General features: G+C 39.8%; 1 protein-coding gene across 7 annotated transcripts in view; it reads left to right on the plus strand.

Annotated features, from left to right (window-relative positions):
• The window catches only part of GADL1 (glutamate decarboxylase like 1), a 218,292-nt gene that overhangs the window by 176,066 nt on the left and 27,700 nt on the right, over positions 1–14,526 (plus strand). The window contains exon 15 of one of the 7 annotated variants that reach the window (XM_057706392.1): positions 9,600–10,198. The exons of the other annotated variants lie outside the window; for them this stretch is intronic. Within the exon in view, the coding sequence (XP_057562375.1) occupies positions 9,600–9,620 (21 nt within the window). The 3' untranslated portion in view covers positions 9,621–10,198. Of the gene's footprint in view, positions 1–9,599; positions 10,199–14,526 lie in introns of those variants that run through there. 7 annotated transcript variants of the gene reach the window in all.

Consider the following 14,526-nt stretch of genomic DNA (forward strand, 5'->3'; position numbering starts at 1 on the left):
CATTTGTTTCTGGACATTCAGCCTTTATTTTATTCACTCACTCATTTAATAAGTATTTATTGAGCATTTCCAGTGTCAGGCACTGTTCGTGGAGAGCTCTCTGTCCTCAATGAGCTTAAGATCTAATGGAGGATACAGACAGACATATAAATATACCATATATACATATATATTTATGTGTATGTACATGTGTGTATGCATATAGGTACATATGTGTATATACTATGTGTATAAATATACAGGTGCACAAATAACTAACATTACATTAGTGATATAAATATATACCATATGTACATGTAATATGTATGCAATATAAATATTAATACACATAAATATACAGATAAACATATCAGTAACTGTAACTTTACCATCATTCAGCAAGTATATATTCTCTCCAAAGGCACACCCTAACAAAAGCCCCCTGACATTTCCTGTCTTACCAGTATTGCAAAGGAGGTAACCCCCCAAACAGCCCTATGGAGAGGAAGAAACTTTACCAAGACTTTAACTTAATGTATTTTTTAACATGTGACTAATTATCTTTGTATTTACTCCAGTGTTGGCTTAGAGAAATTTTTGAGTTATTAAAAGTTTCATTATGTAGAAAACTATTTATAGTGGTTCTCTTCTTTCAAGAGCTAGATTGGAACTGTCCTCTTTTATTGTTGCCATTTAATAGCAAGAAAAAACCACCCAGGTTCTTTAATAAATCAGGTTTATGGCTTCATAATGTAAACATCTCTGTATATATACCTTCAAGTCAATAAATAATTATTATCTCCTACTAACACAAGACGTACCTAGTTGGGATATAATTTACATGAAGGGAAAGGTAAATCCTTGGTAGAAGTGCAAGCCCTCTGGATTTCATGCAGGCTCAAATATCAAATAGCATTCTTCATCCAGGAAAGCCTCTTCAGAGATGCTATAATGCTTTCACAGGGAAAATCTCAGTTTTTCAATATTTAACCATCTTATTAGTTTCTAAAGAAAATTTAAAAAATGTTTCCCAAGCACCTGGGATGATTTTTCAGAAAGGAAGGAAGAAAGGAAAATAAGCCAGCGCTGCCATGGCCCAGAGTTAAGATTCGTGTTTAGGAAAATATGCTGGGTGATTACATCACATGTGCTGGTTTACCTCTGTTAACCACAGCAAACATCTCACTGCTTCATTTGTTCTGTCAAACACAGCTTTTAAAAAATTGGGGCTCTCGGGCAGTTGAGAGTTTATGTCTGCAGTATAATTTCACATGCAGTTTTTTTCTTTCTAATTTTGTATTCTTGGCTCATTTACAGTCAAATATCTTCACTCCATGAAGCGTAAATATTTAGCCATTGAGGTATTACACTCTTTATCACCTGTCAGCTTAGTCACAGAAGGTGGACTCCATGCTCCTGATGCTCCCAGGCTCCTGGAGCTTCAGCAGCCTGTCCTCAGCCTCCCTGTGGGGCTGTGTCTTTCCCTGCCCTTTCAGGGTTTAGGCTTTGTTATCTTTATCATCATTGCTTCATCGTGACGCTCAAAATGCAGCTACAACATACTCCATTTTTCTTTCCTGAAGGAATCCATAAGGTAATATTACTTGATAACTTTTATTTCATTAAGTGGATAAGATTATAGTTGGTGTCCCAAAAGGCTTGTGTGTAGGACCCTTTTTATCTTGATAAAAATAAATGGTGGGCTTCCTGTCCCTTACACTACACAGGACTTGTAACCCATGGAGAAAGTGAAAAAGATGGAGTCACACTTCAAAGGCAAACTAATTCACCTTCTTTTCTATTTTTATTAAAAGGATTTTTAATCATTTGGAAACCACATATCAATCAGATGCTTTTTTACAGGAACCTGTGTCACTAATTGAGTTTATCACTTGAAGGCTGAAGACATAGAATGAAATTGGTGATGCAAATGGCCCTCAGTGCCTCTGGGGAAATTGTGTGCATGGCTGTGACCTTCAGTGTGCTTCTAGCAGCTAGTGATGTCATTGAAGCAGTTACCTCCTCTTCTCTGATTAGTCAAGGTTCTAGTTACCTATTTTTGCAAAGGCTGCTAAAACTGAGTCAGAAACTTCATAAGTGGATTAAGGTGTCAAGGAAACTTGCCTGTTTTCTTGTAATTTATGAATTAGCTAAATCTTACCTAGAAACACATGCCTTCCAGGTTTAATAGTTAAGAAATAAATGAGATTGTCATTGTTTATTTTTTGTGGTAGTTTGTATTGGTGCTACTAGATTGACATTGGTTTCCTCATATGATTACCCATATATCAGTGGGACTCCTGTAGTCCCTGATTCATAGGTAAGCATGGGGTAAAGAGTGTGAGCTTAAGTATTGTTTGGGAGGAAGACTAACCTTTAACATCCTTTAATGTTTGTGGTCTTTAGTTCTGTTGGATGAGCTCAGTGGTGGGTGGGGAAAAGGGTTTCTCATTAATCATCTTCTATGAGAAACCACTCTTCCTTAACAGAGATAGTTTGCTTTCTTTTCTTTTCTTTTCAAGTATAATTGATTTACAATGTTGTATTTAATTTCTGCAGTTTAGTTTCTTTCTAAATTGAAAAAAATAACTACTTGAGAGAGTATTATATTGTTTTCCCTAAATATTAAAATTAAGAAAATTTAAAAATAAATTATAAGCAAGAACCCCAATTAACCAAGATAAATAAGCAAAATGCATACTGTATGCAAATCTCTCCCTGGCATCTTCAAAGATGTATTCAGAAAGCTGCTTTTGAGGAAAGACTTCTGAATCGAAGGAATAGCTACTGGAGAAAAAAATGCTGTTGTGGATACAGCATGTAATGTCAATTGGAACCATCCCCACGCACATAATCTGAAGTCAGGTCCGCCCACTTGTGTGCAGCCATGGGTGGGGTCTCTATAGTGTGGTTAATATTTCACAAGCCTACTTAGCAGATTGAGATCACAGAGGCGGTGAATAACTGTCTCATCAATAAGAGAAAATACTGCATTTGTCTGTTAGCAGTGACAGCGTTTTGTTTTAAAAAGAAGTTGGTTTACAAAGATGCCTATTATGACTGTCTCTATGAATCTGAATATACTTGAAAATTAATTTAAGATTTCATTAGTGGGGGGATGGACTGGGAGTTTGGGATTAGCAGATGCGAACTGTTATATATATGATGAACAAACAACAAGATCCTACTTATAGTACAGGGAACTATATTCAACATTCTATGATAAACCACAATGGAAAAGAATATAAAAAGATCATATATATATATGTATGTATAAACACACACGCATATATGGATAACTGAATCACTTCGCTTTACAGCAGAAATTAACACAACATTGTAAATCAACTATGCTTCAATAAGAACAATTATTTTTTAAAAAGACAGACTTAATCTGCACTGATGATAGAGTGTGCTAAACTGACTGAAGTTGGTGAGGATTAGAGTCTATGTTCTCAGCTGACTTCAAGGGTCTTACCTGTTTGTTATCATCCACTTATACTGGCTTGACTTCCATCTACCTTTTTTAGCATTTATTTTTTGAGACTTTAAGAAATAATTATCCTATTAATTTAAATAAAACAAACACTAGTCTCCCAACAGGTGGGTTGTTTTAACAGGTGATTGACATCTTTCAAATGTTAACAAACAAACCTCTGGACTTCAGCACTTTCTAGAAACCCACAAGTGAACTAAGAAACAGTGGAAGTTTCTTCTAGAACAATCCATGCTGCCCGTCCACTCCTGCCATCTGCTGTGGAGTGTGCTCCAACCACCATTTTCATATAGCTATCAGATGTTTAAGGGGGGAGAGGTGAAGAGACAAGAAGCAAGGAAAGAGTCACAGAGCTCCTTGAGTCTGGGTCTTGGAGTGGTTCTGGTGATTTAAAGAAGCAAATAAAGTTCCAAGTCATCCTCATCTCCAGGGCTATGGAGATGCACAGTAAATGCACAGTAACTATGAGATGCAGGGCATTAGCTAAAGCTGAGGTTGGCATGGCACAGACTCCACTGTTACTCCCATCATCTTGTACAATAAATTTCTTCACCTCTATGCACAGCACATCACTTACATGGATTTTATGCTTAAACTGTGCCTTGTAACTGTCAGATAGGAAGGACAGGCCCAAAGTGTCTGAAACCAGAGAATGTTAGGCTTTGTCTCATGCCAGTATGGGCTAGTGCTCAGTTTGTGAATCTGCTTTCCTTGATGATGACCCTGAAATTACCTTAGGAGGCCCAGGGAGCAGGACCACCACTCAGGTATGTCAGTGAACGTCCCTTTGTGTGTGTGGCCTGAGAACCCCCAGCAACACTTGGAACTTGGATGAAAGAGGTTTCAGTCATCAGGTCAGGCAGCCTTTGGAAGATTCTTCCTGCTGGGTTTAATTTCAGAACCTTGGTCTGGTTTGTTCAGATAGCTATCCATCGGCACATGGGTTTTTTGTTTTTTTGTTTTGTCCTTTTCATCCTTGGCCTCATTACCCTTTGCCGTTCACTTGTTGGAAAGAGAGGGGAATGAAATTATCTGGGGCTGAAGAGGGAAGCTGAATTTAGCTTTGCCATTTAAATCCTGCTCCAGCCTGTGACAAAAACCTGTGAAAAAGTTTCCAAAGGGCTTTCCTCTGAAACTGTGAGCGTGAGATGGTGAGACCAGTGGGGGGCGCCAGTGCAGCAGGAATCTAATTGAGTTTCTAAGTCCCTGGATTGGTGTCTCTGGGACACAGCTGTAGCATAAACAGACTCAGGGATGGGGGATAACCCCTGAAATCATTTGTCTTTGTATCTGTGTGTTAGCCTATTTTCCACAGATACGGCCATTCAAAACCTGGAGAGCTTTCTTCTGCTCTGCTTGGTATATTAAGCTTGCCTAAGAAATAGCTCTTTACTTCTTTCTCTACCTTACTTCTTTCTCTACCAAATATGCCCTTTCACATTTGCTACAAAAGTTGACCTTGGGATGCAGGTGAGGTCCTATGTCTTCCAAAACTATGTAAAATGGATCATGTTCTATTTATTATATGCTCTACTAGGGCCTGGTTTTCATTGTAAATAAAAGATAAGCTATGTCAGGCAAATGAATTAGAACTTATTTTGTCGAGCTGAAAATGAATGTTTGACTAAGATACTAATTTAAATCAAGCGATATGAAACCATAGAACAAATTACATATACAGGTGTGTGTGTGTGTGTGTGTGTGTGTGTGTGTGTGTGTATGGTGTGTGTATTGCTAATACTGGCAATTAGTTGTAGCATTTAAGGCAAAAGATTGGTGTTGGGGGAAGGAAGGGAGAGATGGGATCTTGTATCCAGTGTACTTTTCAACATATAAAAGCATAAAGTGGTACCCTCTCAATGGACTGACATTTCTTACAGCCTCACCCTTGGAATGTTGTTGGAATGCCTTGGGAGACCTGGCATTTGGAAACCTTAGCAGAGGGACTCCAACAGGCTCCTGGGGCTGCTAATGCATCCCGCCCACTTGGGCAGCTGCATCCACTTGTGTAGCATCCATAGGACAGACTGTCAGTGTGTGCCTGGTGACCAGAGAATGTGTTGCTCAACTCAGGACACTACTGAAAATGAAGTGGATGCTGTTAATAATTACACCAGAAAAACACATCTCAGAGAAAACTGTGCTGACCCCTAGTTCTAAGCTCTTTTTTGTTGTTTATAATTCTTTCTGTGATGAGTTCTAAAAGCAGAAAGCATATTTTTATTCTGTTTTGATATATGTTTGATGAAACCAGCATCATCTTAGAAAAAGAGACCTTTGTTTTAGTGAAAATGATACACATACTTATTGTAAAAACAAATTGAAAAACCCAACAATACAGAAAGTGTAAGATAGTAAAAATCCATTGCAGTGCCAGAACCGGGAGATAACTAGTGTTAGCAGTTTGGTAAACATTCTTCTGGTCTTCTCTATATGTGGGCATATGTGCACAGATACACGAATATACTTTTACACAAACAGGATCAAACTGTATATAATATTCTGCAATTTGTTTTTCTTCAGTAAACACTTAGGTATCTTTCCATGGTGTTGGATATAGGTCTGCACCATTTTCAATGGCTACACACACAAGAGAATGCATGTATCATACCATTCTTTTATATAACTCAGTCTTGCATTATTGACATTTGGTTTCTACATTTTTTAAATTTAATTTTTATTTTATGTTGGAGTATAGTTTATTTACAATGTTGTATTAGTTTCAGGTGTACAGCAAAGTGATTTAGTTATACAGATACATATAACTATTCTTTTTCAGATTCTTTTCCCATATTGGTTATTACAAATTATTGAGTAGAGTTCCCTGTGCTATACAGTAGGTCCTTGTTTATCATCTATTTTATATATAGTGACGTGTGTATGTTTATCCCAACCTCCTAATTTATCCCTCCCCTCTACATTTTTAACATTGTAAATAACAGAGGTGAATGCTCTGGTATACATTTTTTTATTGTAATTTTAATTCTTTCTCTCTCTTTCACAAAGGCATGTCAGAGAAGTGAGAGATATGTTATATGGGGATAGTCTGAAATGCTTTTAACTTACTTTGAAGAAGGAGGAGGAACACGAGGAGTTACTTGCAAATTCCTACGCTGTAACCTGATTAATCATTAGTTGCCTACACAATGCTTACCTGATTGAGCACCAGCAGTATCTCTGGACCTTTGTCTAAAGTATAATCTTTCCTGCCCAAAGCATCCTTTTCCGTCTCCCCTGACCTCTGCCTATAGACCACTGTCTTAAATCTCCATCACGTTTGGCTCTTTAGTTCTGATATTTAACCCATTTCATTCCATGCAGTAGTCATTTTCATATTTTCTCATCCCTCCCCAAGAGGTGTTGTGTTTTTCTTACTTGTTCCTTGTTAGCAGCCTTGGTGGCTTGTTTGTGTGAGGTGCTGAGCTAGGGCAAGTAACATGGGCGGTGGGACTCAAACCACTAACAGCAGCATCCGCCCACTCTGCCTGCCTGCAGGTGCTCTTCATGGAGTATCTAGCAGACTGAGAATGTTTTGCCAGGTAAAAACCTTCCAAACCTTCTATCTATTGGGCCACCAATAGATATAAGGAAAGCATAATTGAAATGTTTGAAAACCACTATATTTTCTAAGTCCAATTGGTTTAAAGTGTTGACTTCTTGAAGAAGTGTCCCAAAGGTCACTTGTTGCTAAAAATAAGCCTGGCTTCACCAGTGCAGGGCTGGATTAAGATAATGCTGGGTAATTTGCCATTTGTCCAACAATGGAAGAGTTCAAGGAAGAAGTAAGAGAGCCACCCTGCGTTCTGGCTGGTCTTCTTTCTTTCTGATTAGAGAGAGACCAAGGGTATGATGGAAGGCCACCATCTTCCCAGGGACCTCTGATCGAGGCTGGGAGACCTGATGGAGGCTGTTTTTTCTTTACCTAAAAAGGAAAACTCAGCAACATGAGAAACACAAATACAGCATTTACTTCCATTTAGAGTTGCTAGAATCAGTTACTCCCAGGAACTGTGATGCCCCAAATGGCAAACGGAGGGTGTAACTTCTGAGCTGCAGCTAGAAATGACAAAGCAAGCTTCTGACCAAGAACATGAAGTGAGGTTTTTTGAAAGTCACTTCATTTTGAAAGTTTTTTGAAAGTCTTCATTCATTAAGGTGAATGAAGATTTGTTAGAAACTATTGGTAGTTAATTATAGTCAACGTACCACGAGATTGAGCTTGAGGGGGCAGTTGTTGTTTGTTTTATTTCTTTCCCCTAAAGTTCAGAGGCAGTCACATGACATATATTCAATGCCAAGAGCACGTAGATCAATGTACGAAGGGGCGTGACATTGAAATGTGGAGCTGAGAAGTCATAGGTAAATGAATGAATGAATAAGTAAATAAATAAAGGACACAGCTTTATATAGAAGAATTCAAAATGTAACAGTTGAATTATATTCAGCTTTCCTCCCCAGTGAAAAATTCTCCCTCCCACCTTGAGTTATTGAACAATCTTATAGTTATTGCTCTTACTGTGCAGCCCACTGTGAAATAGGTGATGTTGGTACTCATTTTCTGGCAATAAAAGCTGTTGAGTTCCAGAAAACTTTTTAATTTTTTCATAGCTAAGGCCTCTGACACATGTGCTGTTTAACTGAAAAACATGGCAGTTGACAGATGTGTGTTTGAAAATCTGGCATCATTCTTCCCAAGCCTTTTGGTGTCACTCCCAGAAGCGGCTTTCTGGCAGGTTGGGCTGACTTGTGAGGTATTCCTTCCATTCCTAGCATAGTCCATGGAAAAGTGCTAGGGGAGCAGTGCCCATTCTGTCCTAAGAAGCAGGTGGGATAACTAGCTGAATCTGGTCTTTGCTGAAGTACACATGGGTCATCCTGTTTTGCTTTTACTGTAAATTTAAAAACAAAAATGTCATCAGCATTTCAGAACCATTTAAAATAGTCTGAACAAGTTGAATCGTAATTGGGATTGGGATTTTCTTCCTCTGTACATGCACTGCCTCAAATCCTTCACTAGATGGTGTTCCAAATCAATCTATGGTCTCTATGTGGTTGCTTTGGTCCAGGAAAATGGGGGAAACACACAGCCCTCCCTCTGTGACTGACCTTAGTCCCTCCCTCTGTCTTCAAGAATGGTTGGACCTCTCCCCGCTACCCAGTGAATAGTTCTGTGTATTGTTGAGCTGTTTTGCACGCCGTACGCGTCCGTATCTGAGGGTGGTTCTGACAGGAGACATATCCGTGTGATTGGCAGGAAGCTTTGCTAGACCCGTCATCAGCGGCCCCAGTGACTCTTGCTGGGCTAGGAATCACAGGCAAATTCCTTTTAACCCCCTGGTGAAGACGCTCAATTCAAACCACAAGCCACTGTCCTGACAGGCACTGAAGCCCAGGTTGTGGCTAGTGGGGACAACAGATGAGTAATGAATAGAAATATTTACAGAAGGTGATAGACCTGGGAAATGTACACACCTGTGCCCACATATGTAAATCTTGGATCCATGTTTCTTAGATGGGACTGTGTCTAGGGTCTTCATTTCAAAGGAAATGATGAAGTAATGTTTTTCTCAAATACTGAAAAATTCGTTTGATTCACAGAAGATATTGGAGACTATCTTTCAAAAACAAACTGGATTTGAGGATGCTATAAAAACGATGCCAATGAGATACAGGAATAGATATGAACTTATCCTACTTAGTCGCACAGCTCCTCACTCTCCCCTCCCTCGGCTGCTCAATGATTCAGAGATCTCAGCACACCATCACCTTCACAGCTGTATATGCAGTTGATTCCTTACTGTCAGGAGCCAAGGAAACTGAATTTGTTCATGACATGTTTGTGTCTGGAGGCAGCTTCATGGGAAAAAAGAACTTTTAGACAACCCAGTGGGCTGGGTCTGAAATCCCTGGGAGGGAACAGTGGCCGGGTTCCACTTGTAATGACTCTGCTGTCACCATAAACAGAGCAGAGCCCAGTTCTAAAGTACTGGTCTGAGGATATGCTTCGAGTGCAAGGCGTAGTTCGGGCCTGTTTTGATGAAAATTGTCTGAGTGGCAAAGAGAAAAGTGCAGGTCCCTGAAAGGTGCTGTGTGACATCCCTATATAACTGCTGTGATTTTACAGGGTACCCAAAAGGGCCTCTGAAGATGAAGGATGGAAGTTCCTGGCCTCAACGGCATTCTTCCATGGAGGGATCTTTCAGTGGCCTTCTGCCCTTTAATGCTCAAACTCACACTAGTTCATTTTCACTCTCCTCCATGGCCGGCCCTCAAGAATGCTGAAAGACAACACTGAATTCATAGAAAATGATTTTTGTACGTGTGATTGATCTGATTCATGTTTTTAAACATTTAAATGGCAATTTTTATTGACAATAATTTTAATAATTTTTTTCTTGAGTCCCCAAATTATACTTCATTTATATTTGTTGCTGTTCCTGAGTGTGAGATGCCTGATGGCCTACAGAAAAGTACAAAATAGAAAGATAAAGAAGCTTCTTAAAGAAATGTTAGCCCAACTGTCACTCTGCTGCCCGATGGGACAGGGCCTGGTGCCATTTTTCACCCCGGTGTGAAAACACTCGTGGTGATGCCTGTTTGCCTCCCTTGTGATCTTCATGTTCCTTTAATGAGGAGGTTCCCGTACCTGACTTCACATCAGAATCATAGGGCAATTTTGGTAAAAAATCATATTTCCAGGCTCAACTTCTTAGAGAATGAAGGTTCAGCAGGTCTGCGGTGGGGGGGGGGGGTACCCTAAAATCTGTATTTTTAATAAGCATCTCCAGGTGATTCCAAGGCAAAGAGTCCACATTCCAGAAGCACTAGACAGGGGGCTTCAGGGCTCATGTAAATGCTACTGTCTCCATTCACCACTGTACCTGAAGTATATTAACATCAGGATTAAATGAATATTAAGACATGTTTATTTAAACACACATGTTTATTCAAACACACAACCATACCATCACCTCAGAGCAATTTCACTTACCTTAAAAATCTCCCCTACCCTGTGAATAAGTAGAAGTTTCCTTAAGTATATAACCAGATTTTACAGGAGAATATTTTTCCCTTCCTCTGTACATTATTCCAGGAGGAAGGTGTTCATACCTGCCTGTTGTCCTGCATGGGAATGGTGATAAATAAGATGCACGTCAGGTCATCCATCTCCTAGACAGAGAAGACACTGTGCGGTTGTTAGTGATGTTGGTCACTATTTTGGCAGTGGAAGAAACGGAAAGGATGGAAGGGAGGGGATCTTAAACTTCAGGGACATGGTGAAACCAAGAGGAGGACTGGAAGATAAATTTCAGATGCTAAATCAGGCAAAAAAAAATGTATTGAGAAAGTAAATATACTTTTATCTGGTGGCATTTACATTTACAGGGAAAAAAAAGTTGGTTCAGTTGTCTCAACACCTGTCTCCAGGCCCATGTGCCAAAGATGCTGGATATCGGCCACAGGGTCCGAAGCACATCTGACCCTAATGATTTCTGTCAGAAGACATTTAACAGAACAAAGAGCACTGTAGTATTGAGAGTCATTGTCTTTGAAAAGAAAACTTGAGTTCAGTAAGTCACAAAATTGACTTCTGTGTAATTGGGCAGATAGCACGGAGATCTTATTTTCTAGTCCGTGTCCATGCTAGACAAGCTCTAACACAAGGCTTTGGGAATTTCATGACTTTGCTCTAGAACACAGAATTATTACCTGTCATTCAAACTACACCCCTGAATTGAAAGTAAAGCACTTCCATGTGAGGTCAATATAATTAAGAATCTAATTAACGGACATGTAAATCATGACAGTTATTAATGTTTATTCTTAGTTATCCTATTTGTCGTATCAAACCAATTGCTCAGCAAATGTTGACTTAAAGGATTCTGTGTTTCATCTCATCACTGTTTGACCTCATGCGTTACCTCAGTGTGCATTAAATAGGTCTACAGTGAGAATCCACTCTGCATCTGTAGAGCAGGACAAAGAGGGATGCAAGGAGCTGAAATTCATTGAGTGCTTACTCACTGGCACTTTATAGTTCATCTTAATTCCTTATGAAGTGGCTTTTATTATCTCTATGGCAAAACCGAGGAATTATGCATGTCCTTCCATGGCCACTGGGTAGAGCTTTTAATGCTAAAACAATATAAATGTGGTTGTAAAACATTAGGCTTGTTTTAAGATTTTTGTTTCATTTCTTTGTCTGTTTTCTTAAGTTTTCTTATGCTATATCAGGGTCAGCCCACAGACCAAATCCAGCCCATTGTTCATTTTGTAAATAAATTTGTTTGGAACACAGCCACAGTCTTGTGTTCTCTGTTACCTACCGTTACTTTCACTTACAGCCTGAGTAGTAGCAACAGAAATCGTATGGCCTTCAAAGCGGAAAGTATTTACTCTCCGGCCCTTTACAGAAAAAGTTTGCCAGCCCCTGTGCTGCAGAGTGATGCTCTCTGCATGACTAAACCACTTTCATGATGGCAGATGTTCATCGAATAGTAGCTTGGAATTGCCAGGTTGTTGCCCTGCCTTTGCCTGTGGAAATCTAAGTGTGTGGTGTCCTCAGGGCTTGAGGGCTTTAGTCCCCCCTGTGTAATGCGGGGAAAATTGGATCCAAACTTCCAAACAAACAGGAATTACCGAGGTGCCTCTAAAGTGGGACTCAGCCTAGATCTAGCCTTCTACACCTTAGTTTGCATTGCATTTGTTAGGTTTCACTTAGTTATACTACAGAACAAGTGAGCTCCGCCTCCCCAGTCTCAGGTTTATGTCTTGATCACATGTCGTGTCTGCGGCGGGTCCGTGGCTGCTCTGCTCTGCTGCGGAGCCCTCATCCTCACATCCAGCCTGAAGGAGGACCCCCGCCTGGGACCTGCCATCCTTACAACAAAGGGAAAGGAGAAAAGGGCTGATGGAAACACACAAGGGTTCTTATGGTTTCAGCAGGCACTTGGTCACGTGCCAGTGGAAGGCCGGTACACGCTCCTGCTGTAGGCAGGCCCCGCAGGCTACCAGGCAGGGGCAAGGATGCACACTCTTACAGGGAGAAGGACACGTGGATAATTGAGGACAGCGATAAATCTACCTCAGGCCAGAACAATCAGTCCCCCATCAGCCAACTAGAGAATCTCCATCCTCCTGACCATCCCTTAGGTAACCAGGGTGTGTTGTGAAATCTCGGAGGTGCTGCTACCTGTGAGCACGTCATGGCCCCCCTCCTCTTCCAGGTGGGTTATTGTTCTGTGTTTTGTTCTAACCACCCAGCCTTACCGCATCTTCCACGTGCATGTTTCTGTTTTTCTTTCTGGGGTGAGCGCCCGTGACTTGACAGACAGTCGATGGTGAGGTAAAGCAGGTGCACTCAACAGCTTCCGACAGACTTCCGTCAGCAAGTGGGCACTGTTCTGAGGCACGTCAGTCACTCCAGACCTCTGGCTTCTGTTTGTCAGGGTTACGGCACAGAAGGTGGAATCGCCGAAGAAGATACCTTGTAGTATAAGTTTCCATTTCCTTTTCAAAGAAAGCTGACCCTTTTGTGAGCCTGGAGATGAAAGTTCCTTGTTAAATGCAGATATTCTCGCTCTTCTGCCTCCAGGTCAGTGAAGTAGAAGAAGATATTAAAGAGACTTCCCCAAACTGGGTCAGAACTGTGGTAGAAGATGAGAGGATTATTTTAGGAAGCCACACAATAGTTCACTCACACAAGCTGACAAACTGAATTTATACAGTGTTTTTGGACTCCCAGAAACTGTCTGAGGAGGTGGATTAGTCAGCCACGTGGCCGAGATTTCATTTTCTGTGCTGCATCCCACCCAACTCCATTATTTCCACAGCGAAGCCAAAGCAAGTTTGAAAAAGCAATTTCATCATTTTATACCTATTACTGAACAAGTAAATCAAGAAAGTAGTCCAAAAGTATTTCTCCCACTTAAAATGGAGCAAGAAAGACAAAATCCTTACAAATTGAAAAAAAAAAAAAAAAACCCACATGTTGAATGATCTTCAATATTAATGTTAAGAGAGATAAACTAAGAGTTTGGGATTAACATATACAAACAACTATATACAAAAAAAGTAGGTAAACAACAAGGATCTACCTATAGCACAGGGAACTATACTCAATGTCTTTTAATAACCTCTAATGAGAAAGAATCTGAAAATATATATATATATGTGCATGTATAATTGAGTCACTTTGCTGTACACATGAAACTGACACAACATTGTAAATTAACTACTTCAATTAAAACAAAAAAAAACAAAAAATAATGTTAAGGTTTAGAGGTTATCTCACAGTTATATCATTTTATTTGCTTATATGATGTTAGATTAAAATACATTAAACACAAAAAGCCGTCCCATTAAACTCAGGGACAAATTAGGAGCATCTTCCCTCCCCACTGTGCATTAATGTTGTTCAAAGAGTGCTACCAGCTTAATAGTCAGAAGAAGACATGGGTTTTAAAATATTTTAAAGGAGAAGATCCAAATGCATTCATTTTAGATTGTGTGATTGCATACCTATAAGAAAGACCCAAGGGCATCAAATAAAAAACATTTAGAAATTTTCCATAGTAGATGTACAAAGTTGAATACCTAAAAAAGTTTTTTCTTACAGACAGAGTTAGAAACTAAGAGCTTAGAAGTTGAAATTTATATCCAAAGGCAGATTTTTAGTCAGAATAATTTCATCACCACAATAGCAAAAAATACTTGAGATAACTAAGCGTTAAATGAAGTATGGTACCTTCGGAGGAAAACTATAAAACTTGAAGAACCAAAAAATACCCTTAATGTTCCAGGAACAGTTTCTGTTTTATAAATTATTTCAAGTGTAGCAGCTTTAAACAGCCATTTTATTATGCTCTCAGATGTTGTGGGTTAGGAATTGGGACGGCACAGAGGGAATTGGATGTCTGGAGCCGCATCTGGGAGACCAGAATAGCTGAGGATGATGCAGTGGCTGGGCTGGAATATTCTGGAAGTACCTTCACTCTCATGTCTGATGGCTAGTGCTGGCCCTGGGCGGGAGACTCCTTTGGGACTATCCA

This window comes from Hippopotamus amphibius, chromosome 13 (assembly GCF_030028045.1).
Source record: "Hippopotamus amphibius kiboko isolate mHipAmp2 chromosome 13, mHipAmp2.hap2, whole genome shotgun sequence".
NCBI lineage: Eukaryota > Metazoa > Chordata > Mammalia > Artiodactyla > Hippopotamidae > Hippopotamus > Hippopotamus amphibius.